This window comes from Macrotis lagotis, chromosome 1 (assembly GCF_037893015.1).
Source record: "Macrotis lagotis isolate mMagLag1 chromosome 1, bilby.v1.9.chrom.fasta, whole genome shotgun sequence".
Lineage (NCBI taxonomy): Eukaryota > Metazoa > Chordata > Mammalia > Peramelemorphia > Peramelidae > Macrotis > Macrotis lagotis.
In genome coordinates this window covers 171,786,877-171,812,279 of record NC_133658.1, presented here as the reverse complement: position 1 = coordinate 171,812,279, position 25,403 = coordinate 171,786,877, and the positions used below count along the sequence as shown (strand labels likewise).

The following is a 25,403-nucleotide window of genomic DNA, read 5'->3' as shown; positions in this document are numbered from 1 at the left end:
TTACAACCACTGCCAATGTGAACTTGGAACATTTCAGCCAATTTGGGCAGTTTTAGCCAGAACTGGTCATTGCCGGAGCATCAATATTTTTCCAAGTTTGAGATGGAGATACCTTCTTAATTCATAAAGCTTGGTCCTTACTAGGTACAAAGCCACTTGCAAACCAATTCCTGGCAAATTCAGACCCTGAGGCTGAGGGTGCAGAGGGTACAGAGGCAAAATAATCACTTCCATCTGGTTGCCAGGTGTTACCATAATTTTATTTCCCTAGATTTTTCCCTTGGAAACTTTGGCACAAGGTTGCCAGCAGCGACCCCATGGGGTAGGCTTATTGCCATTTCTCGGCCTGTTATTGTTAAAACTTGGAGTGAAGTACCCTCTATTCCCTCTACTGCCTTTGTGCCTTATGATGGGTACATCATACAAATGCTGTTGACTAATTTGAAGAAGAAAATGAACATTTTCATTCCTTTAATTCAACTGAACACTACTTGTCCCAACTGCCATATTTGCCCTTGGAGTTCAAGGAAGCATGAGGATCTCAGTCTAGAAAAGCAAACCCCAGTTGAAAAGAAGACTAGGAATGGCCCCGATGGCTACAACATTGGTTTTAATAGCAGTAACATCCAGAAATTCACAATCAGGTCTTGTTGGCAACTGCATGACCCACTTTCTTAAAACTTCCCTTTCAAGCCTCTGTCTCCCCATCCTCAATAACTCTGCAGAAAGTCACTCCCATTCCCACCCCCAACAAAAAACAATTGCACTGATTGACATACAGATACGAAGACTTCCCCCCACCCCCAACCCCTGGTTTCACACATTCATGGGTTCTGTTCATACAGAAAATTTAATAAAGGCTTTGGAGTCCACTTCCTGACAGTCCAGGGCTTGCCCCAGGGAATACCGTTTTAGAAAACGTTACAAAGATTCCTTTACAAAGGTAGTGCCTGTAGTATGTTTTTTGTGAATCTAAAGGTTCTGGTTCACTAATGGCTTCTGTCTCTACAGGATGTAGAACATGTGTAATTTTTTTTCAGGTTGGTTTGTTTTAAAGGAATGTGTAAGGCATTTTGGTAAAGTTGAATAAGGAACTTTTAATTCCAGAGGTGCTTCAGACAGAGGTTCCTTCCTTTGCACTACCAGCATCCTCCTGTGGAAGAAGAAGGTACAGAGTTAGACAAGATGCTGCTTCATCAGTGAGGTGGCGCTCAGAATGGCCAGTTGATGGGAGTGACTGCCAGAAGCCCTCTGGGGCAGCAGGCTCTGGTTGCATCACTGACCCATAACTGAACTATCACCTTAGATAATGATCCTTAGGCAAGTCTAAAGAAGTAAGATCCCACTTTTTGGACACCTTATTCTCTACTGAATATGATCTACCTCAAACCTTGACTCCAGGAGAGAGGATCCCAGGCTGTCCAAAAATCAGCTTATCAATAGAAATGAGTTAAAGGCTATTAGAATTCAGTAATGACTAAAGAGAAAAGTGGCCCTGAGTTATATCCCTCTCTCTCAAGTGGTTCCCATCTTAATCTTTTTTTCTTCTCCAGCTCATTTTATTTATCCATCATTCATTCTTATACATTACTAAAATATTCTTGTTTAAGAGTAAACATAATACCCCCTCCCCCCAAAAAAGAGACCCGCATGAGCGATTAAAGGAAAGAGAAAAAATTAAAATTAAAAATAATAATAATAGATGCAGCCAGGTGGCGCAGTGGACAGAGAACCAGCCCTAGAGCCAGGAGCACCCGAGCCCAAATCCAGCCTCAGACACCCAACAATCACCCAGCTGTGCGGCCCCAGGCAAGCCCCCCAGCCCCCCCAATAATAATAATAATAATAATAATAATAATAATAATAATAATGATGATGATGATGATAATAGTAATAATAATAATTGTGCTTCAGTCTGTGTTCCAACACCACCAACTCTGTCACGGGTGGATCGCATTCTTTATGATAAGTCCATCACAAAAGTTACTTCCATATTTTTCCACCGTTGCATTGCTGATCACAACTCCCTCCTTTCGTATTTCTCCATTACCACGTACTATATTTTCTCTCTCCTTTTACTTTGACTCTGCTGTAGGGTCGCTGAGTGGCGCAGCAGACAGATCCCTGGTCCTGGGGCCAAGAAGCCCTGAGCCCCTATACCACCCCTTAGGCCCAGAATCCACCTAGCCCTATGGTCCTGGGCAGGCCATCCAATCCCAGCCCCTTGCAAGAAGTAAAAAAAGAAAATGTGTTATATCTGACCACTCTCCCCACATGGTCCATTCTCTCCTCCATCACTCACATCCCCCCTTCCCCCCCCCCCCTTTTCTTCTTACTCCAGATGTCTATACCCCATTGAGTATATATGCTGTTTCCTCTCCTAGCCACCTCTGATGAGAGCAAAGTTTCCCTCATCCCCCCTTGCCTTCCCCCTTCCATATCATTGCAATAGCTCATTGTAATAAAGAAAAATATTATTATATGAAATATCTTGGCCTATTCCCCCTCTCCTTTTTCTTTCTCCCATTACATTTCCCTTTTAACCATTGACTCCATTTTTACACTATATTATATCTTCAAATTCAGCTTTCTCCTGTGCTTCATCTATAAAAGCTCCTTCTACCTGCTCTATTAACTGAGAAGGTTCATGAGTATTATCAGTGTCATTTTTCTATGCGGGAATACATGAAGTTCATCATCAAGACCCTCATATTTCCCCCCTCTCTTCCAATCTCCATGCTTCACCTGAGTTCTGTATCTGAAGATCAAACCTTCTGTTCAGCTCTGGCCATTCCAAAAGGAACATTTGAAATTCCCCTGGTTCATTGAAAGTCCGTCTTTTTCCCTTGCTGGGTAGTTCATTCTCGGCTGTATTCTAAGCTCTTTTGCCTTCTGGTATATTATATTCCAAGCCCTACGAGCTTCCAATGTAGTTGCTGCTAAGTCCTGTGTGATCCTGACTGCGGCTCCATGATATTTGAACTGTGTCCTTCTGGCTGCTTGTAATATTTTCTCTTTGACTTGGGAGTTCTGGAACTTGGCTATAATATTCCTAGGGGTTTGGTTTTTTTTTTATCTCTTTCTCAGGAAGATTGGTGGATTCTCTCCATTTCTATTTTGCCCTCTGCTTCTAGGATATCAGGGCAATTTTCCTGTAGTAATTCTTTGAAAATGATGTCAGGGCTCTTTTCCTGATCATGACTTTCAGGTATTCCAAAAATTTTTAAATTATCTTTCCTAAGTCTGTTTTCCATATCAGTTGTTTATTCAATGAGATGTTCCACACTTTCTTCTAATTTTTCACTCTTTTGGTTTTGAAGTATTGTGTCCTGATTTCTCATAAAATCAGCAACCTCCCTCAGTTCCATTCTGTACCTGAAGGATTTGTTCTCCTCACAGAGTTTTCTTATCTCTTTTTTCCAACTGGCCAATTCTGCTTTTTAAAGCATTCTTCTCAATTACTTTTGAACTGTTTTATCCATTTGGCCTATACTGGTTTTTAACATGTTATTTTCTTCAGCATTTTTTTTTTTGGATCTCCTTGACTAAGCTGCTGACTTCATTTTCATGTTCTTCCTGCATCTCTCTCATTTCTTTTCCCAATTTTTCTTCTATCTCCCTCAGTTGATTTTCAAAGTCTTTTTTGAGCTCTGTCATAGCCTGAGCCCAATTTCTGTTTTTCTTGGGAATCTTTAGATGCAGGAGTTTGTACTTCCTTCATCTTCATCTTCAGATTGAGGATTTTGATCCTTCTTGAGATCATAGACAACTATTGTAATCTTAAATTAAGGAAGACCCAAGTTCAAATCTGGCCTCAGGCATTTAATAGTTGTGTCAATTAGCCTTGATTTTTTTTTTTTAAGATTTTTCAAGGCAATGGGGTTAAGCGGCTTGCCCAAGGCCACACAGCTAGGTAATTATTAAGTGTCTGAGGCTGGGTTTGAACCCAGGTACTCCTGACTCCAAGGCCAGTGCTCTATTCACTGTACCACCTAGCCGCCCCGCACTTAGCCTTGATTTGCCTTAGTTTTTTCCATCCAGTACCAATAGTGGTTGAGTGATCCTGGGCAGGACACTTAACTCCTGTTTGTCTCAGCTTTCTCATATTATTTGAGGGTAATACCAGTCTCTCCCTCCCAGGATTATTGTAAGCCTCAAATGAAATATGATTTGAAGCACCTGGTACACAGTAGGCCCTTAATAATTGCTTATTCTAGTCTCTTTCTCCTTTCCCCACCCAAAGGAGAAGAAAAGAAAAAGTCCTGTACCGTTTTCTCAAGCTTTTCTTGCAGCTTCTTTACCAGTTCTTTCTCCTTGGTTAATTGACCCTGGGTCATCTTCAAAAGTCCTTGAAGTTTGGTAGCAGCTTGACCCAAGTCCTTTGTTAACTTCTTTTCTTTTTCCAGTCTTTCCTGTAAGTCACCAATACAGAGATATTTAGAACCAGTCCCATCTCTCAAGGTTTTTTAAGTGCCTCTGAGGGTTGCACCCTGGCAGAGTGGGGCACAGTCTGATGCCAAATTCTCAAGAATGATGGGGGGGGGGTAAGGGGGATGGCACCTTACTCCCAGATCAGTGGCCCAGGATGACCTCACTAGAAAGAAACCAAAAACACTCATCCCAAAAGACAGATAAGAAAAGTTACTTCTAATGAGAAAGAAGCCAGGGGGTGATGTCAGATTTTATTAAATATCCTATGTAACCTAGAGAGACACTGTGCTGAGTGAATAGAGCTGGCCACAGAATCACAAAGATGGGTTTAATTCCTGTTTCTGACACATACTAGTCACATGACCCCTCCCCCTTCTGAGTGTGCTATGCAGCCCTCTATTCTCTAACAGGATTTCTTGTAGGATGGATCCTTCAGGCAGTTTGATGAAGCCTATGGACCCTTTCTCAAAACAATGTGATAGATATTTCTGCATCACAGACCCATGGACCCTTTTTTAGGATTATATTCTAAGTGTTCTAAAAAGATACAGGATTACAAAGGAAATCAATTATATTAAAATGCAATTTTGAACATATTTTTAAAATGAAGTAAATAAAATACTTAGGATCACAAAGGAAATTAATTATACTGAAAAAGTTATCAAATAAAAATTTTTTAAGCTCACAGATCCCATGTTCATAATCCCTGCTCTATGTCTATTAATTGCAGAGAAGGTGCCAGTCGCATGGGTAGAGGCAATTTCCTCATCTGAGATGCCCATCCAGACCATCCCTGGGGATTGTCCCCAGCCCTCTGGTGGAGTCACACTGAATGATAAGTTAAGTAAGACGTTACCTTCAGTTGAACAGCTTCCTCTGCTTCTGAAGATTCTACGCTGGTGGATGCTCGAAGCTTCTCCAATTCTGCTTGTAAAGTGCAGACTGAATTCTGGGCCTTGTGTAGGGTCAGTTTCAGGGGATCAAGAAGAGAGGGGCAGGTTATAGACTATCGAGAACATCCATCAGTAAAAATAAAAAATAATAAGGTGAGGAAATGCAAAGGGTCCATAGAGGGACCTAAGATGATAAGAATTGAATTCTGATACCGATAGTCAATCATTATCTGGTAATTATGATGATGATGGCGATTGAGATTTATGGAATACTGACAAAGGACTTTCTTTGCAACAACTCAGGCAGGCAGACACTGGAAATATTCTTTTCCTCAATACCTCAGATGAGGGAATTGTGGCACACTGAGATTAAGACGGTCATCACTGCCTCACAAATGGCAGAGCTAGGACTCCAAGTCCAGCCATGCTGCCTCAAAGCCCATCAAGGGTACTTATTTACTAAGTTCCTGACAGACATTTTAGTGTTTCAGACTTGAAAAGGAGAAAAGTCCGTGTAGTACTAAATGAAGCAATTTACATAATTATCTTCCCTCACCTGTAATATCCATCTAGCTGGTCAACAAGCATTTTTTTAAGAGGGGCACATCAATATTTTTATTATTTCTTTCTTCCTTAGAAACCTGTTTTTTCTCTCAACACATTCAATTTTGATCTATGTATAGCATGGAAAAAATATAAAGACTATATCAGATAGCCTTCTGTTGGGGGGAGAGAAGGGGGAAAATTGTAAAGTTCAATACTTTTCCAAAAAAAAAAATTGGTAGAAACTACCATTGTATGTAATTGGAAAACAAACTATTTATATAATTTAAAAAAAGAAGGGTACGGTGAAATGGAGGACACAACACGTAAATAAATATCAACATACTTCCTAGATACACATAGAATATATGAAAGCAATCTGAAAGAAGGTCCTCAACAGCTGGTGTAGATAAGGGAAGACCTCCTAGAGAGGGTGGGATTTGAGGTAAAACCTCAAAGAAGTCAAAGAAACTGAGAGGGTCTGAAAGTCATACAAGCACCTTTCCCTCCCCAGATCTGTTGAGTTTGTTTTGCTAGGATTCTGCAGGTACCGACTCCAGGAAGATTCTATTCCTTTAGTCCAACATTTAAAGCAGTGATTAGGGGTAGGGACAGCTTAAAAGAGAAGACAGACAGACAAACAAGAGGTAGAAAGGGATCCTGCAATCTATTAGGCTGCTACTGTCTGACATTCATAAGCAAGCTAGTCTTCCCTCAACTCTGACTCTGCTGTGTCCTGTGGGCACCTATGTCTCTCCATTCTTTTCTACTTCTTCAAAGTGTCTCTGCATAGAATGAGACTTGTGGCCTCAAGGGCTAGATCTGACAAGTCCTATTTAATCAGGAGTTTTCCAATCTAGCATGGAGACAGATTGTATGCCTGTCACCCCAGCATCAGCCTTAGCAAAATGAGGGAGAGCCTACCAGGTGAAGGTTTTTTGACCACAGCAGTCGATGAAACCACCTACACCTCGGTTTCTTAACTGTTTTGAGTGTCAGGATCCCTTTGGTCATCTGGGAAAACCTGTGGAAACCTTTGCTGAATAATCTTTTAAATGCACAAAACAAAATACATAGGATTACAAAAGAAAATAATTATACTGAAATGCAATCTCCAAAATATTTGAAAGAACAGAGTTCAGAGACACTCAGGTCTAAGTAGACCCACTCTTGCTATGCCAGCTCTCTCTAGTCCTTGGAGCTTGCCTCACTGAATCATCTGGGCTTGCTGCCAAGTTCAAAGGCTGAGTGGCACAGCCCTGCCATCTTACTGCAGTTGGCTCATCTCTCAACTGGGAAGGAAGGCAGCCAGTGTGCCAGTTTACTGTGTGGATATTTCTGTCTACCTCCCTCCACATTTTCCCCTCAGCAGGTTTGGATCCAACCACCTGATTTTATGTGATGATACTTCTACCTTGCTCCATCAACCGCATACACAGAGCTCTTCTTTAAAGCTATCAGTGGACAAGTGATCACCTAACATTACAAAATTCCATGTAATCCTTCCTGTTCTTATCAGGGTGAAAGGGGTCCTATCAAGGTAGGAAAGGTGGTAGCAGGACAGTAAAGGATCGAACAGGAGGTGGGGACAGGATTATGACATTTGAGGGCTAATATAATTTCTTACTGCTCATCCACCCAATCCCTCCCTTTCAGGGCCACAAGGCTCAGGTTACAGAACTTACATCCTCAAACTCGGCGGTAAGCTGCTGCCGCTGGATCTGTTCTTTCTCTAGGAGGGTTTCCGTCTGCTCCAGCTGTGTTTTCAGCTAAGGGAAACACACAAGCACACAAACACACAAGCAATTGGAATCTATGAGAAGACAATGAAGTCATCCTATGATATGAGAGAGTTCTGCCCTCCAATGAGGCTAACCTTTCCTTCGCATCTATGAGGGATAGATGGTTTAACTTCAGGCCCCTATTTCATAGGCTTCCCATAGCTCTCTGGGGAACAACAGACTTAAAATCAGACAACTGGGTGATTCCTCCTTCACCAGTCTGAGGAAGGGATTTATCATCAGTCAGGGCTGAACCCAAGTTGGGGGCACAGGAGTGAGGGGTGGGGAGGAAGTCCAGAAGCACAAGGGAGGGCATGCTCCAACAGGGTAGGGAAACATTTTGGGGGTGTGTCAGGAAAGTAAAAAACGATCACACAACCTTTGCTAACTGTAAGCCTTTTTTAATCTATAAGAATAAATCTGCAGGGTAGTTTAATGGGTCTGTGGGTCTAATTTATGTCTCTCTTGACACCTAGGTCAAGTGGCTAGGGGCAGTTTTTTTCTCTTTACAATTCTTAGACTGTAAATTCCTTTTTGTATCCCTAGCATTTAGCACTTAATTGATTGATTGCTTGCCTCAGGTTAAGCTCTACTGACACAGATTTATTCATCAGGGACTAACAGAGGTAAAAGGTTAGAACACTACTTTTTCTTTTTATATGAATTTTATGACAAACTCGTACAGGGAGAAGACACAGAAAAAAGAGAGAGGATAGAAAGAGACAAAGAGAAAAAGAGCTCCTCCCTACCACCAGCACCCATCATTTTGATTTAGTGATATCCTTGGAACAAAGACCCCTTTAGCACTATTTCAATTACTTTATCCCCCCCCCCCATTAACTCTAACGTATAAAAACAGATCAATGACATACTTTTCTTTCTTTTGTTTTTTTTTTGGACAAGGAAATAGGGTTGAAATGACTTGCCCAAGGACACACAGTCTGAACCTGAATTTGAATTCAGGTCTTCCTGACTCCAGGGCAGGTTCTCTAGCCACTGCGCCACCTAGCTACCCAACATAATACTTTTCAAAGCAAACTTATCTCAAAACTATTTTGTGAAACAGGTAACCAAGTACTATTACCTCAATTTTATAGGTAAGGATTCTGAATTCCAGTAAGTCAGATGGCTCCTGGCAAAGTCAGGATTCAAAGCCAGGAAAAGTGTCCTTTCAATTGGAATAGGTGACCCCTCACAAAGACTTCTATCCAACTTTACACATGGCTCCAATCTCAAACCAGGCTTTCATGATTCCCAACAATATCCACTGAGACTCACTTACTGAGACTGTCTTCCCCTTATTTCCCTCATTTCTCAACCACCCCAGAGAATCCAACACTGAAACTAAACAAACTATACCAATTCTTTGATGTATCTGGGTGAAAACAAATAGCCTAGAAAAGTTTCAAGAGTTGGGAGCTCCCTACCCACCCCCAACCCATGTGAAAGCATATCCAGGATAGTCTGACACACATAACTAAGACACAACACATCGAATTCATGCAGTTATCACCAGCAAATTGAGCCACGACATAGTCTGAATCCAGGAATAAAGGGGAGAAGAGGGTGAGAAGAGAGAAGGTAGGCATAGCAGGGTTAGGGGATGGGTGGCCAGGGGATCAGTCTCACCGCCCTAACCTCGACAGGTTCCTGCTCAATTAGGTCAGCCTGCGACCCAACAACTTCACCATCCTGTACATGGTTCTTCATTTCACTCAACTGCTGCCTGACCTGAAATAGGGATGGGCGAGTTTTGCTCAAGTACACACACTCATATACACAGATGCTGTAGGCACATGCTTCCTTGATTGTCTAAGGCAGCCAGCAGGATGAACCTCAGTTTGGTAAGCATGGCACATCAAGACCTAAGGTAAGAGCTCTTAAAAATACGTGAATAAATGAATGACTGAATAAATAAAAGCATAAATAAATGAGAGCATCAACATCATCTAGGATAATCTATATTATAAAATTATATTAAATATAAAACATTTAACTGGGTGGGGCAGGGGCTGGGGAAACAACTTCCCTTTATCCTCCCTAAGATGACTATGCTCACTGAAACTGGCAAAGCACAGAATAATTGATTAAAATGTGCTGAGAGGAACGACTGATTTCTTTATGACAGTAAAACCAATAATCCTTTCAAACATATTCAAAATTAAAACTTCTGTGTTTCATGAGCACAGAAAGAAAAGTCTTTCCAAAAATATATGAACTATCCTGGGTCCTTAAGAGGTTACATTCTAGATGGTGGATAGGAAGAAACAATATCATCCTACTGTTGGAGACTTCCATAGACATTCTGATTACTTACAGACTGACTCCAAGGCCCAAGAATAGTGTAAGGTTTGGTCCCTCCAGAACCTATTGAGCACAATTCACACAATGGAAAGGCTCTATGATCCTTTCCTCATAAGAGGAGTAAATTTTTACATTTCAAATTTACCATGAACTCTTCACCCCAAATCTGACATAAATCAAATCCCTGCCAACCTGGATTAAATGAAGAGCTTTCATAATGGAATAGATATGATCAAAAGGTTATTATCATGAAGTGTCTGAAGCAACTAAACTCAAACACTGCCTCAAAAACTTTGTGGGAAAAATTGAAACTGGGGTTCAGATTATAAATGAATATGATTCCTCTCAATCTAAAGTTCAATGTTGCATATAAAACTTAAAGTCATTGTCATTGCTTTATTAACAGCAACAACAAAAGGACTGAGGTGAATGCAATAAAAAGTATGACAAAATCAGAACATTTTCCAACTGGAGGAGATCAAGTTCAGTCCTCTCATTTTACAAATGAGGAAACAGAGGTTTTGGTGGCCTAGAGAGGGAGTTAGTACTAATGCCTCTCCTAATTCCCAATCTGGTGCTTTTTCTACTACTCCAAATAGGGCATCCAAAACCGCTTAGTTTAAGCCAATATCTTTAAACAAGTTAAACCTTCCAGGTCCATCAGGAGATATCAAAGCCCAGTCTAGTCAACTTCTAGAATTAGACCTCTAGAATTAGGGTAGAGAAAGGCATTAACCACTTCGGTCCCAAGTGGATGTCTGAAACACAGTTTCTTTTGAATCCATATGATTTCAGCGTGCTAGTGTTTCCATATAGGAGAATGTTAGAAACTTAAGTTCTTTGTAGAGTAGAGTAAAATGACTGTGGGCAAAGGAGAGGCAGGAGAAGAACCCAAACCATCTAATTAAAATTCTTTCAAACCACAACTGGTAAAAATTGCATCTACACATCAAAGCACCATTCTGGTCTTTCAAATGAATCAAGTAGGATTAAAAAAAAAAAAGGGAGTCTTTGTAATGTAAACTCAATATGCATTTATACAACACTTCTTTCACACATTTTCTCTCCCCATATATTACAACTAAAGCTTAGTTACCAGTGCAAGTTCTTTGCTCTGCTTCTGTGCTTCACTGTTAGCAGCATCCATCTGCTCTCGGGCTTCTGTTAAAAGGTCCCTCAACTTTATTTATAAGAGAAGAAAGAGGTAGAGTTAGTGGGACAGAGGAGAGGGGGAGAGAGGGAGAGAGAGAGAGAGAGAATCAGTTGAATATGAGTCAACACAACAGTCATAATATCTACTCATCAAACAGAAAAATAAGATATTAGGAACAACTCAAGGGAAATAAGTTTACTAGATTCTCTGAACTGAAGGTTTCACTTTTAAGAGATGGAAATGAAACTATATCGCTTTCTAAGTCTTTAAGGAAAGAATACAAGGCAAATTCCATGCATAATTAGAGTTTAAGATTAAAGGACAATCAGAAATTCCAAGTTTTCTCTTTCTACCCTGGTGTGTTTATGAAAAACCCCAGGCTTAAATCAATCATCAGGTAGTCAGTCATCCAGTGGACAAGCTGGGTCAGTGACTCTCATCCCCCATTCTGATTCTCTTCAGGATGGAGAGATCCAGCTTAGGGGGAAGTTTCAAGCAAGAGGACTATGGTTGGATTTCGACAAATACAGAGATGACCAATTATTTCCTCATTGCCCCAGATGGCCAAGCTGTCCTTGAAAATAAAGTCAGCCTAGTCAACAGAGATGACAACTTAGCAGGGACCTGGAACTTGTAAGCACCCCCATGCTAACTCTTGTGCAAGAAGGTCTAGGGAGCGAGGGTCCCCTCTACTTACTGACTCAACCTCTTGTGTGTACTTTTGACATTCTGCACTGGAGGTTGACATGTGCTCTTCGAGCTGGGTCTCCAAGAGAGCTGCATATTCTCTGACCTTGACACAAATACACATCATCACACATGTGAGACAACAGTCTAAGTGTGGTGCCATTAAATAACACGAGCATTATTTAAATGGGAATTGTTGAACTTTAAGGATAACCAAGAAGAATTCCATAGACTTGTCTTGGCACTATTGGATTTAGGTGGGAAAAATCCAATAAACAAATACAGACAAACAAACCAAAAAACTTGGCTTGGGAGAAATTAGGTCAGGTTTAAAAGAAAGTATCAAACATTAGGACCATGATTCTTCAGTTTCTTGAAGCTCTCCTCGGTTATTTGATTGAATTCAACAAATTCAGAAAACATATATAAATACCTTTAACTGCAGTGCTAATTTCTAGAGTATAAAATTGGCTAACATGGCCCTGCTTTCAAGGAATTTATAATCTAAAGAAGGGTACAAAGGTATCCAAATAACTACTAGACAAAGAAGGGTAAGAGAAGTACAAAGGAGAGATTCAAGAGAAGGGTTATGAGAACTGTGAGACATCACTCACACCCATGGTTGTGGGCGGGGGTGTTAAGGAAGGCTTCCTATGGTAGAGGTATTGATATCTGAGTGGGCCCTTCAAAGAAGTCAGGGACTTCAGGTAGCAGAAATGGGCTGGGAGCAGGTGGAAAGGAGTCTAGTTCAGGATTTGGGGACAGCATGAACAGAAGCACAGAGACAGGGAAGGAAGGGCAGGATGAGTATGGACTGAGCAGTAGACTATGGGGAAAATGAGTCTTATGAGAGAAGACTGGATGAAAAGTCAGCCTAATCAGGGAAGACCCCAGAATACCACATCGAGGACAATTTGGCTGGTCCATAGAACGCACAAAAGGGAATCCTATGCAATAAAGTTAGATAGGCTGGGGCCAGGTGGTGATGGGTTTCCAATGCCAGACAAAAGGCATTTATTAGTTGAGTCCAGGGTTCACAGGGAGTCACTAGAATTTCATAGGAGTATAATATGGTCAAACCAACATTTTAGTGTAGAGACCTGTATCATATAGAGAGAGACCTGAAGCAAGGAGACACTTAGCAACAGTTCAGGTGAGAGATGATGAGGGTTTGACCTAGAGCAGTGGCAGTGTGAGTAGCAGGGGGGAGGTGTTTGAGGAGTAGCCCACTAGGAAAATTATCTGGGCAGCAATAGGGAAGCTAGACTGGAGTGAGTATAGACCAGAGGCAGAAGGACAGGTGAGAGGCTATAATACTTTGGTGAGAAGACAGGAAGGCCTGAGTGAAAGTGGAGAGGAAGGGACAGATAAGAAGGAACTTGGAAACTTATTAGATTCATGAATCTGGGAAGACAATGCTATGCCATGCACAGAAATGGAGGAAAAATTGGGAGAAGGAATAGGCATAGGAGGGAAGATGATGAGCTCAGATAGGTGGTATCTGGGGTGCTGGTGAGGCATTCAAAGGGACAGTCAACAGGCTATTGATAATTCGAGCCTGGACTTCTGGAGAGGTATTAGAAGTAGAGTTACAGATTTGGAGGTTACCTGTACAGAGGTGACAACTGAAGCCCTGGGGTAGATAAGATCACCAAGGGAGAGGATAGAGAAAAAGAAGAGAGGGTCTTAGGCAGAACCTGAACAGAAGAGATGAACCAGTAGAAAAGACAAAGAAGGTGCTATTAGTGAGGCAGGAAGAGAGCCGGGAGAGAGGTGTCATGGAAGGTGAAGGAGGAAAGAGTATCAAGTCAAAGGCTGCAGAAAAGTCAAGAGAAATAAAGACAAAAAAGAAAAAAAAGAAAAAGACAAAATGGTTGACATGACAACATGGCTATTAGAGAACCTGGGGAAAGTTACTTCAGTATATAGTAATGGGTAGGAGCTAGATTTTTAAGGGTTGTGTCAGCATCCTTCTGACACTGACAAATACAGAAAAGCATGATGAAATTTTGGGGTTAATGAAAGAAAATCCAACCACCATCAAAAAAATCAAAATCAAAACCAAAAATGACAAAACCTTAGTGGGCTAACAGTTGCTTTTATCACCTATACATAAAGAGGGTTGACATCCTGCAACTGGCCCATGAGCCCCTTTTTCTCCAGGCTTTTAATGTGAAGATCTATTAAGATTAGACAATTGTCTTCATCAATCCAAAGCAACTTCTTACCTGAGCTGTATTCTGTAGGTCTCCTTTTAACTTCTCCATGGTTTCTTCGAGATGTTTCACTCTGATTTGTGACTATGAAATAAGACCAATACTGTCTTAGGAATGCTGGAAAATCACTGAGAATTGCTCTCCTCTAACTTGGCCACACCTTCTGGAATATTTATTCCTCTTAGGGTTCAGGGCTATCCAACATTACTTTTAAACGTTTGCATTAAAACAACAGACAATATATTTTCACCTGCCATTTTAATGAGAGTTCTGCAGTAGCTCAGCTTTGTTTACTAAAGCTTTTAGTAAATCCACAAGCCAACGCATAAAGTTGCCCTACCGGTAGCATTTTTTGGACAGCCTTGGGTGGATTTAAGCAACCTTCACTCCAAGTTCAACTACTCAATTCTCTCTTGTCCCAATTTGTCTCTATCTGATTTTCTATCTTAGATGCAGAAAAGAGAAAGGAAGAGAAGTTAACAAAAAAGTAGCCAAATAACACCAGCAGCATTTACCTTTTGTAGTTCTTCTTCTGAGACTTTGAGTTTCACTCTCCATACCTGCTCTTCCTCCTCTACACTCTTCTGAAGATCTTTCAACATACCTTCCTAAGAGAATGATCAAATATGGAATAATAAGATAGTTTAGTGGTTTAAAAAAAACACCAAAAATCTACAACATCATGCAAGAACAATAAACACACTGTCATTCTAAGGTCACCATGGTCATTTATTAAACCCTATACATGCCAAGTCTTGTGCTAAGTACTGGGAATACAAAGAAAGGCTTGAAGTAGAAAGTTACTGAAAAAGCCATAAGATACCTGTCATTTTCCCCCTTCTTTAGTTTCTTTTAATTTAATTTTTTTTGGCTACATTTTTATTTGAGTTATCTTCCTTGCTTCTTCTCAACCCCACAGTAGAGAATGTCGACCTTCCATACAGACACATACGTGGAAGCATAAAATACATCCTTCCATATATCAGATCTTTTCCTGGAGGTGGATACCATTTTCCTTCATAAATCCTTCAAAGTTGATATCAATGATCACAGTTACTTTTAGAACAATATTGCTGCTACTATTTTCAACAATCTCTTTGTTCTCCCTTCCCCTTTCTATGGATTCTCCTCCTCACCTGTTTTTTGCCCTTCCCTATTCTGCTCCATTTAGCTCACCTACTGGGGGTATAGGAATTATTAAAAATTCTGGAGGTATAGTCTAAATTCCTTTTTTTGTATTAGGATTTTGTTTTATCTCATTTGGTCTCCTATTATTTTTTAAATAAGTCACTCCTTGGCCAGGGCATACATTTTAGTTGAAATCTAAAACATGGTTTTGGATTTGAGCTCTATGATGTCATTAGAAACTGTAGTGATTTGTTATGTCCTCTTGGAGACAGGCTGGCAGAAGGGAATATCAAACAAAACATACGTCACTTTCTTGTCCAGGGGATGTGTTTTATAATTTCAAAAGAGGAAAAAGTGGGCTGGCAGCATAAACTGTCTTTATTTCTCCTCTGAAGAACCTGCTCTGCTGAATGCTTAGAGGTTTGGAAACTCAAAGTATCCTTTCTCAGGCCCCATATAGCCAAGTTCTGTCCTTTTGGTGACACTCAGAAGAGATATGAAAGGTTATCTAGTCCAGAAAAAATGAAGAAGCAAAGATCCAGAGAGGAAGTACATATGACTTGTCATGTCATATAGTCAGAACTAGGATTCTGCTATTTCCCCTTTCCACCATGTTGTGTCACATCAAGGAAATGGGACTGTGTTTGGCCCCTCAAAAAATCCTGTGAAGTGTTACTCCCAAAACTCCCCCCTTTTTCCCCTTCCAGAACTTAGGTACTTTCCTGGGGAATCCTCTGCAGAATCACAAATGAGATACAAATACTTTTGAAAAATACTGACATATGGAATTCCATCTGACTACAGTACACATTGTTATTGTTCCACCAAAATCCTATTCTGATTCCCCATCACAGTGGGAAGGTGACCCGGTATTTTTTTTTTTTTTCAGAAGGCAATGGGGTTAAGTGGCTTGCCCAAGGCCACACAGCTAGGTAATTATTAAGTGTCTGAGGCCAGATTTGAACTCAGGTACTCCTGACTCCAGGGTTGATGCTCTATCCATTGCACCACCTAGCTGCCCCCCCTGACCTGGTATTTTTGAAAGACTATGCCTGTGGAATACAAACTTGGGGAGAAAAGTAGGAAAAGCTTCAAGTGTGGTAACAGGTTGTGTGAAGTCCAAGGACTACAGTCAGAAGAGGATCATGTCCAGATTGCTCACAGGATGATGACCCTAGCAGTTTTCAGAAATTATTTCCTTAAGTCACAGACTGTGTAACAGTGAGGAAAGGACCACAAAGATTAAACCCACCGTTTCTGCGAGGATGGTTCGGTACTGGTCACATTCTGACTGTAGATTGCTTTGGGCTTCTTCAGCGTCTTTTAACTTAGAGGCTAAGTCCTGAAAGAACCCAGGGAAAATTGACTGAACGTTAGCAACAAAATACACACTACTACTGACCTAAAAAAAAAAAAAAAAAACCCAAACAACCTCACCTCTAACACCCAAAATAAAAATTTTTTTTTTTTTAAAAAGATGCCACCAGGAACCCAAAAGCTCCATTCTGGCAATAATGATACTAAGCATAGAACTTCCATTTCTAGGACTTTCTTACCAAAGACACTCCATCAGATGTTTTCTGCTTTACAGCTCCTGTGCTCTTCTCTTTGAATTCCTGTAGCCATTCATCATAACTCTGAAACCATCAAGGAAATGAGTGTGGGGATTCCTATTCATTCTGAGCTGGGCAAGAGTGCTGCCCCTGGAGCCAACCCCTTTTTTTCTATTTAGGCAATAATAATAATAATAATAATAATAATAATAATAATAATAATAATAATAATAATGATAAACAATAAACAATGGTGATAGCAGGCTTCCATAGAAGCCTAGGAGCTAACAAATCACTCTGCAAACATTATTCTCATGGGAGCCTTATAACAGCCCGTGCGGGAAATGCTATTAGATATCATTATCCTAATTTATAGTTGAGGAAACTGAATGTCAGAAGTGAAATCAGTGGCAGGATTTGAATCCAGATCTGCCAAACTCCAGCCCAGCCTCTGTGAATCACCACCGATGTGCCTTTGATTTGTACCTGACATGTAGATACTGAGATGTCTGGGAAGAGTGAGAGAAGAGTTTCTTTTGTTTTTGTCTGGGAGATACTGAACTGCTTCTCAACTTCTTCCTGAAAGAGAAAGACTAAGAATTAGAGGTGAAAGTAGAAATTAGCTGCTCAAAGGGAACGTACATACATACATATACGGGGAATTTTTTGCTCAAACTTTAGTTTGAGATTAAAAACAAAAAGTTTATGCAGACAATTGGCAAATTCATAATCAAGGGCTGACTATATACTTTAACCTTCTCAACAAAAGGCCTCTAGTCTGTGCCTGCTCTGCCCCTAGAAAATCTTAAGTAAGTCAATTTTTCTAGCCCCATTTCTTCATCTATTAGATTAGCAGAATGGACTAGATCAGCATTGTCGAAATCAAATAGAAAGAGGGACCACTATGCTGTAGCTAAGGATCCTTGCAGGCACATACTGATTTTTAACATTTCTCTGTTCTACTGTATTTTTTTTTTTATTTAGTTAAATATTTCCCAATTACATTTTAAGATGGTTTGAGTTGCACTTGGGGTTGTTGTAGGTTATCTATCTGATACTTCTGGACAAATGATCTCTTAGGTCCCTTCTGGATTTAACTTTCTGGGATTCTAAGATTTATAAAGGAATTAATAAGAATATCTGCAATACGCCCAGAAGGGCTACCATTTAAATAACACATTCAAATATATTTATGCAGTATAGTATACTTATCTACACTTCTAGTGGATGATAAATTTCTTAAGGGCAGGAATTGTTTATGTTTATATTTACCTCCACGAGGTATAGCATGTACAGTAGGAAGAAATAGAGGCAGAAGAGAGGTTAAGTGACTTGCTCAGGATCAAATAGCAAGTATGTAAAGCTGAATTTGAACTCAGGTCTACCTGATACCTAACTAACTTAATGTCAATATACATTAGGTAAAATGAATGAATGATAAAACTCAAGTCTACATGATTAGAAATGATTTTGGTTTTTATTTCTCCCAAAGTGTCTCTAGAAATTTGCACCTTATTTTTAAAAGACATCTGCTGGATGTTTGGGTAAGCAAAGGAAGTAAATTTAATGGGCTAAAATAACCTGCTAAAAAACATGAGCTATAACACCAATGAACCTGAAACTAACTGAAGTTCCATGTTAGCTTACACATAAAAGGTGAAGGCATGAAAATTAAAGTAGAACCTTTTCCCCCTCTCATTCAAAAAAGAACAGAATAGGACTCAATCTACTAGGTATTTTAAGAACCAACTTTCCTGAGAATCTCAGACAGACTGAATTTAGCAGAAGTTCCAGGCCCCAGTCCTTGGCAGTCTGCATTTCACATAATTTGAATGCACCTGGTTCAACTAGCCTTGACATTATTAATGCAAACAGAAACTGAACATGAAATACATCCAACCTTTGCTTTGGTTAAAGAATTCAGTTTCTCCTCACATCCTTTTTCAGCAGATGCCAAAGCTTCCATTGCTCTCCAGTTTTTCTCTCGGAGGTCCTGGGAAAGGAAAAAACAGTTAGGATCAATGCAGTCATCCCACCACACTCATACAATGGGTACACCCCCAAGACATGCAGAAAGTACAACTACAGATCCTTTGATGAGTTTACAGAGGATGCAAGGTAGGTTACTTTCTCCCCCTAGCAATGGAATGCAACATCCAGGAGACTGGGTATCCAATTTCTCATTGTTATGGTCCATCAATTTTTAACTTGTGTAGGAGCCCTTAAACATATGGTTACCGTGTCTCTTAACACCTTTCAGGGGTAGTCTGAGTCAGGTATCAGGATAGAGAATGTCCTTTTTTATAGTCAATACATATTGAGATAAGGAGCTTAAGGATTTTTTTCTATCTACTCTCAAATGACTTTCTATAACCTTTTCTTGTAGAGGAAGATTTTTCACAAATTTTTCACAAATATTGTTGATGGGTGATATAATGTCAAGAATTCATAACCTGAGGTCCCTACACTTTATTTAGTAATATTTTGATAATTATATTTCAATAGAATTAGCTTCCATTGTAAGCAGATGCATTCAAAAGCATGATTCTGAAGAGTTCCATAACCTTCACGAGAAAGTCCATGACACAAAGAAGGCTAAGAGCCCCTGCAGTAAATTAAAAGCTTGAGACTAATATTAAATGACACTTGGTGGGGGGAAGGGAGAGGGTGAGAGAGGACATAGGGAGGTGATGAAGCTATTTGTTCTAACATAGAGTCAATGACTTGTACTCTGGTGACCTGCCTTCAAGTTCTGCCTACATTCCAGCAATGAATGGGCATTTGGTGGCACATTCTCTCTGAAGAGACAGACTTACATCCAGAGAGTGCCTTGAGAAGAATGCATAGCCTTAAAAATCCCTGTTCCAAAAAGCTTGTAGCAGTTAGATGCAGTTACACCTAGTCAAGTTTCTAGGAAGCACCAGGACAGTAGAGCTGTGTTGGGGCAAAGAAGCAGCACCTCTCTCCAAACCTCTGCCAGCCACTTACTGCCACTCCCTTGTATTATTCCAATAGCCTCCTCCTGGCTCTTCCTACCTCTACTCTTTGTACCATGTAAACTCCTTTATGTACAACCATGTTCATTCTGGTGACTCTACTGCCCATCAAGTAAACTCATAAATTATTTTACTGACCCTCAAGGCCCTCCTCCTTTGGCAACACCCCCTTTTTTGCCCAGTTTATCTCATAGTACTGCTAGGCACAGATTTGAAGCTCCAAACTGGAAACTCTGGGATTTTCTGAATATACCTGCTTTCTGTTCTCCATGTCAGGCCCGTGTAACTTTTCATGTTCTGAATGCCCTGCTCCTTGTGGTCATATCTTCAAATATGAACGTTCCTTCAAGCCTCAGTTCAAATCCTCTTACAGGAGGGTTTTCCTGACTTTCTCAATTATTAATGTCTCCTCATCCTGTAGTAATTCTGTAATTACTTTGAATATATTTTGAATTTGTGTTTATCAGATGATGGGCATAGAGAGCTTTGTCCTCCTTCACCTTTTTTAGAATTGTGTTTTTAATACAAAAAAAGAAAATACATCCTTTACAAAGGATTGTAGTACATTACTGTTGTCAAAATACTTTTAAAAATGACCTTCAGGTTAAGAAATAATGGATCTTAGGTCAAGGAATCCTAAAGTTCAAGATATTTCCTCTAGAAGAAGACTAAATGAAGAAACAGTTTTGCTTCTGTCTTTAATGCCTGGAGAACAACAATGGTTGGAATTTTGTAAAATAAGTGTACTCACCCCACACATTCTGTTGTCTCTATCCTAAGGGCTTCTTTAATTAGGGTTCAAAACACTCTTTTTGGGGTAGGGGGTTGCAAGGCAATGGGGTTAAGTGACGTGCCCAAGATCATACATCTAATTATTAGGTGTCTGAGGTTGAATTTGAACTCAGGTCCTCTTGATTCCAGGGCCTGTGCTCTGTCCACTGCCTTACCTAGCTACCCCCCTCAAAAACACTCTTTTTCTTTTTTTTTTTTTTTTAGGATTTTGCAAGGCAAAGGGGTTAAGTGGCTTGCCCAAGGACACACAACTAAGTCGTTATTAAGTGTTTGAGACCAGATTTGAACTCAGGTATTCCTGACTCCAGGGCTGGTGCTCTATCCACTGCACCACCTAGCCACCCCAAAAACACTCTTAAGGAAAAAATAAAAACCATGGTTGGATTTAGGAATATGAAGATATTGGTAAGAAACACAGTGATTCCAGCCCCTAGGACTAAAAGTAAATGAGGGACCAAAAGGGACTCTTAACCAGGGCTACTCTTCTTTACCCTCCCCTCCCATCTCCAATATCATAAGAGGGCAAGGGAATATGAGAAGAACGTTTATGGTGGAATCATGAGGTGAACAAAACCCTTAAGAATTGTGAAAGTAATTTTCTTGGGCTAAATTCCCTCCCCTTGGGGCTTTTGCCTTGGGGAGGATTATTTGCTCGGTGAGGGCTGTTGCTTTATAATGATTTTTGAAAGAACAAGGAGCAGACATGTATAGAATATGGGCTCTTGTTGCCTTCACCCAACCCCTTATGCCCTGTAATTCCCTCTACAGTAGACCCTTACATTATTTTTTAGTTTCTGCTGCTCAACGGCCTCCTTTAGCTCCGTAGCTTCCTTTTCCAATGATGTTACCTGGGCCTCCCGCTCTTTGAGCCTAAAGGAAATATGAGGGTATTAGTTTTTTTTATTCCAAAGCAGTCATCTCTGTAGCCCCCTCTTCAAATGTACACAGTCACTCAAATGAGAATGGCCTGATTTTCTTTTTTTTTAGGTTTTTGCAAGGCAAATGGGGTTAAGTGGCTTGCCCAAGGCCACACAGCTAGGTAATTATTAAGTGTCTGAGGCCAGATTTGAACTCAGGTCCTCCTGACTCTAGGGCCAGTGCTCTATCCACTGCACCACTGAGCCGCCCTGAATGGCCTGATTTTCAAACTAAACCATGTACTTTAAAATAGAGTTCTCAACCATCTGAACCAACACTCACAAAGTTCAACCTGGTGGATAATAACATAAATAATGAAATGAGTCTAGCTAACATTTTTTAAAGTTTTTTTTTGGTTTTGTTTTGTTTTTGTAAGGCAAACGGGGTTAAGTGGCTTGCCCAAGGCCACACAGCTAGGTCATTATTAAGTGTCTGAGACGATCTGAACCCAGATACTCTTGACTCCAGGGCCGGTGCTTTATCCACTACAACACCTAGCTGCCCCAGCTAACATTTCTTTAAGGTTTATGGTTTGCAATGTACTTTGCATAAATGATCTCATTTGACCCTTTCAATAACCCTGCTTGGTAGGTTTATTAGTAGCCCCTTTTTACAGATGAGAAAACCAAGGCTGAGAGAAGTTGTAAATTACCCAATTATATAACTTGTAAATATCTGAGGGAGAATTTGAACTTGGGTCTTCTCCTCCTTCACTTTATTTATTTATATTCCCAATTAAATGCAAAGTTAATTTTCCTTTTTTCTTTTTTAGGTTTTTGCAAGGCAAACAGGGTTAAGTGGCTTGCCCAAGGCCATACAGCTAGGTAATTATTAAGTGTCTGAGACCAGATTTGAACCCAGGTACTCCTGACTCCAGGGCCGGTGCTTTATCCACTACGCCACCTAGCTGCCCCAAAAGTTAATTTTTAACATTCTTTTGCAAGCTTTTGAATTCCACATTTTCCCATCGTTCTTCCTTTCCACTCTCCCTTCCCCATGACAGTAAACAATTTGATATAGGCTGTACATGTAAAATCATATTTAACATATTTCTATATTATGAACTCAGATCTTCCTGACTCCAACAGTACTCTAGTTATTACACCTGAAGCCTCATTTTTTAGGCTGAAACTATGCAAAACTCAAAGCTTCAGAAAAATAAGAGCTATGCTGATCATCTCAGAAGGTCAGGGGGGAAAAATCTAAAGATCTGCATAAATCCCAATTTCTATTTTTGACAAAGAGTCTTTGGTAGAAAGGCATAAGTTATTTTTCTAGTGACATCAATCTTTCTGTGACATCAAGGTTAAGGATGGAGCTCCCATGTCCTTTAAAACTCCATCTTGGAAAAATCACCCCAAATTTAATTCTTCCATCTTAAACAGTTCTTGTATTCTGAGATCTGTTGCCTAAGCGCAAATATGAACCATTTGTATCTTTATATTTGTGTAGATTTCAATCGTTATTGCTCAGACTTCACTTTTCCCCTACTCATATTTACATTAGTCTATTCTCAAAAGTCTTTTGATAACTTTTTTTTTAGTTTTTTTGCAAGGCAAATGGGGTTAAGTGGCTTGCCCAAGGCCACACAGCTAGGTAATTATTAAGTGTCTGAGACCAGATTTGAACCCAGGTACTCCTGACTCCAGGGCCGGTGCTTTATCCACTGCGCCACCTAGGCGCTTCTTTTTGATAACTTTTGATAAGGTTTTATAAATCTTACATATTCCATACTGAGGAAACAAGCATAGACAGGCACTATAATAAATAACTCTAAAATTTATATTTTAGAATATGACATAAACCAGATGTACCCAACTTGCCACCTGTGTTGGTGGTGTGGGTTGCATTAAATTCATGAATGAGTAATGAATTCATTATGCGGCCTTTGAGAGGTTTTTGTTGGGCAATGAGGCCTGGAAGAGCCAAAAGATTAGAGGATCCTGTTATAAAAAAAGAGGTGATTCAAAAAGTTTCTAGACCAATAATGTGTTATAGTGTCCAGAATTGGTCAATGTTGACATTAACCAAAACAACAGGATAAGACTGAAAATGTTGCAGGAAAAACATTTACTCTTAATATAAGCCAAATGCTGATATTGGTTAATATCATTGTTAGCTGCTGTTTTTGATTTAAGCCATATCTCATGCACATCTTAAGAAAGACAGACAGGGAGCCAAGATGGCGACAAGAACGGATCCTGTCTTAGGAACTCTCCCATAAAACTTATAAGCTAAGGACTAACTAAATTTTCGAGAGACAGAACCCACAGAGGGACCCAGTGAGGCAGTTCTCCTACTCAAGGTAACCTGGAAAAGAGCAGAAAGGCTCTGCTCCCCAGGGTCGGAGGGGCGGCCTGCCAGAGGGGTGGCCCGCCACACAAATTGGGGGAACAGCAGGGGACCTCTGCGAGCACTTGAAGCCCTGCCCTCAGGGCACACAGCAAGCAGCCAGCAGCAGCCAAGGCAGACCAAGAAACAGAAGCAGGGGTAGCTGGTAAGCAGAAGCCCCCAGGGCATGAGCCCATTGAACCTAGGGAGGGGAGTGAAGAGAGACTGCCCAGCTCTGTCCTCTGCCCCTGGAACAGGACTCTGGGGCTCTGACCACATTCAGATCCTGATCGCAGTCTAGGCCCCCTCCCCAATAGAACAGCAGGGGCCCCCTCCACCTCAGCCCCATAGCAGAGCGGGGCGCATGATCATTCACAGACCAGGAGGGAGGACAGAGCCTCACACACTGAGACCCTTGTGGGAGTGTCCCAAAAGCTCAGGAAGCCCCCCAAAACCAGGCTCACGCTGGGAAAATGAAAGCAAGCAGAGAAACAAGAGGAACACCATTGAGAAATATTTTGCATATGAGCCCAAGAAGGATCAAAATACTCAGTCTGAAGATGAGGAAGCACAAGCTCCTGCATCTAAAAACTCCAAGAAAAACAGAAATTGGGATCAGGTTATGACAGAGCTCAAAAAAGACTTTGAAAATCAAATGAGGGAGTTAGAAGAAAAACTGGGAAAAGAAATGAGAGAGATGCAGGAAAAACATGAAAATGAAGTCAGCAGCCTAGTCAAGGAAATCCAAAAAAATGCTGAAGAAAATAGCATGCTAAAAAACAGCTTAGGTCAAATGGACAAAACAGTTCAAAAAGTTATTGAGGAGAAGAATGCTTTAAAAAGCAAAATTGGCCAGATGGAAAAAGAGATAAAGAAAACTCTCTGAGGAGAACAAATCCTTCAGACAAAGAATAGAATTCAGGGAGATTGATGAATTTACCAGAAATCAGGAATCAATATTTCAAAAACCAAAAAAATGAAAAATTAGAAGAAAATGTGAGATATCTCATTGAAAAAACAACTGATATGAAAAATAGACTTAGGAAAGATAATTTAAAAATTATTGGAATACCTGAAAGTCATGATCAGGAAAAGAGCCTTGACATCATTTTCAAAGAATTACTACAGGAAAATTTCCCTGATATTCTAGAAGCAGAGGGCATAGAATGGAGAGAATCCACCGATCCCCCCAAGAAAGAGATCCCCAAAAACCAACCCCCAGGAATATTATAGCCAAATTCCAGAACTCCCAAGTCAAAGAGAAAATATTACAAGCAGCCAGAAGGACACAGTTCAAATAACGTGGAGCTGCAGTCAGGATCACACAGGACTTAGCAGCAACTACATTGGAAGCTCGTAGGGCTTGGAATAGAATATTCCACAAGGCAAAAGAGCTTAGAATGCAGCCAAGAATGAACTACCCAGCAAGGCTGAATGTCCTCTTCCAGGGAAAAGGATGGACTTTCAATGAACCTGGGGAATTTCAAAGGTTCCTTTTGGAATGGCCAGAGCTGAACAGAAGGTTTGATCTTCAGATACAGGACTTGGGTGAAGCATGGAGATTGGAGGAGAGGGGGGAAATATGAGGGACTTGATGATGAACTGCATGTATTCCTATATGCAAAAATGACACTGATAATACTCATATGAACCTTCTCAGCTAATAGAGCAGGTAGA

At 40.4% G+C, this 25,403-nt stretch overlaps 1 protein-coding gene across 3 annotated transcripts in view; it reads right to left on the bottom strand.

The window, feature by feature from the left end:
• Positions 1–593: 593 nt before the first annotated feature.
• RRBP1 (ribosome binding protein 1) overlaps positions 594–25,403 on the bottom strand; it is a 127,590-nt gene continuing 102,780 nt past the window's right edge. Inside the window, exons 11-24 of one of the 3 annotated variants that reach the window (XM_074209387.1) lie at positions 21,257–21,347; positions 18,590–18,682; positions 17,176–17,268; positions 16,693–16,773; positions 16,389–16,478; positions 14,524–14,616; positions 14,021–14,092; positions 11,803–11,898; positions 11,049–11,132; positions 9,278–9,379; positions 7,553–7,636; positions 5,288–5,386; positions 4,269–4,412; positions 594–1,153 (exon numbers count right to left, since the gene is read on the bottom strand). In XM_074209387.1, the coding sequence (XP_074065488.1) occupies positions 1,115–1,153; positions 4,269–4,412; positions 5,288–5,386; positions 7,553–7,636; positions 9,278–9,379; positions 11,049–11,132; positions 11,803–11,898; positions 14,021–14,092; positions 14,524–14,616; positions 16,389–16,478; positions 16,693–16,773; positions 17,176–17,268; positions 18,590–18,682; positions 21,257–21,347 (1,261 nt within the window). In that variant the 3' untranslated portion in view covers positions 594–1,114. The remainder of the gene's footprint in view (positions 1,154–4,268; positions 4,413–5,287; positions 5,387–7,552; positions 7,637–9,277; positions 9,380–11,048; positions 11,133–11,802; positions 11,899–14,020; positions 14,093–14,523; positions 14,617–16,388; positions 16,479–16,692; positions 16,774–17,175; positions 17,269–18,589; positions 18,683–21,256; positions 21,348–25,403) is intronic. The other 2 variants (XM_074209388.1, XM_074209389.1) reach the window with 2 other exon arrangements.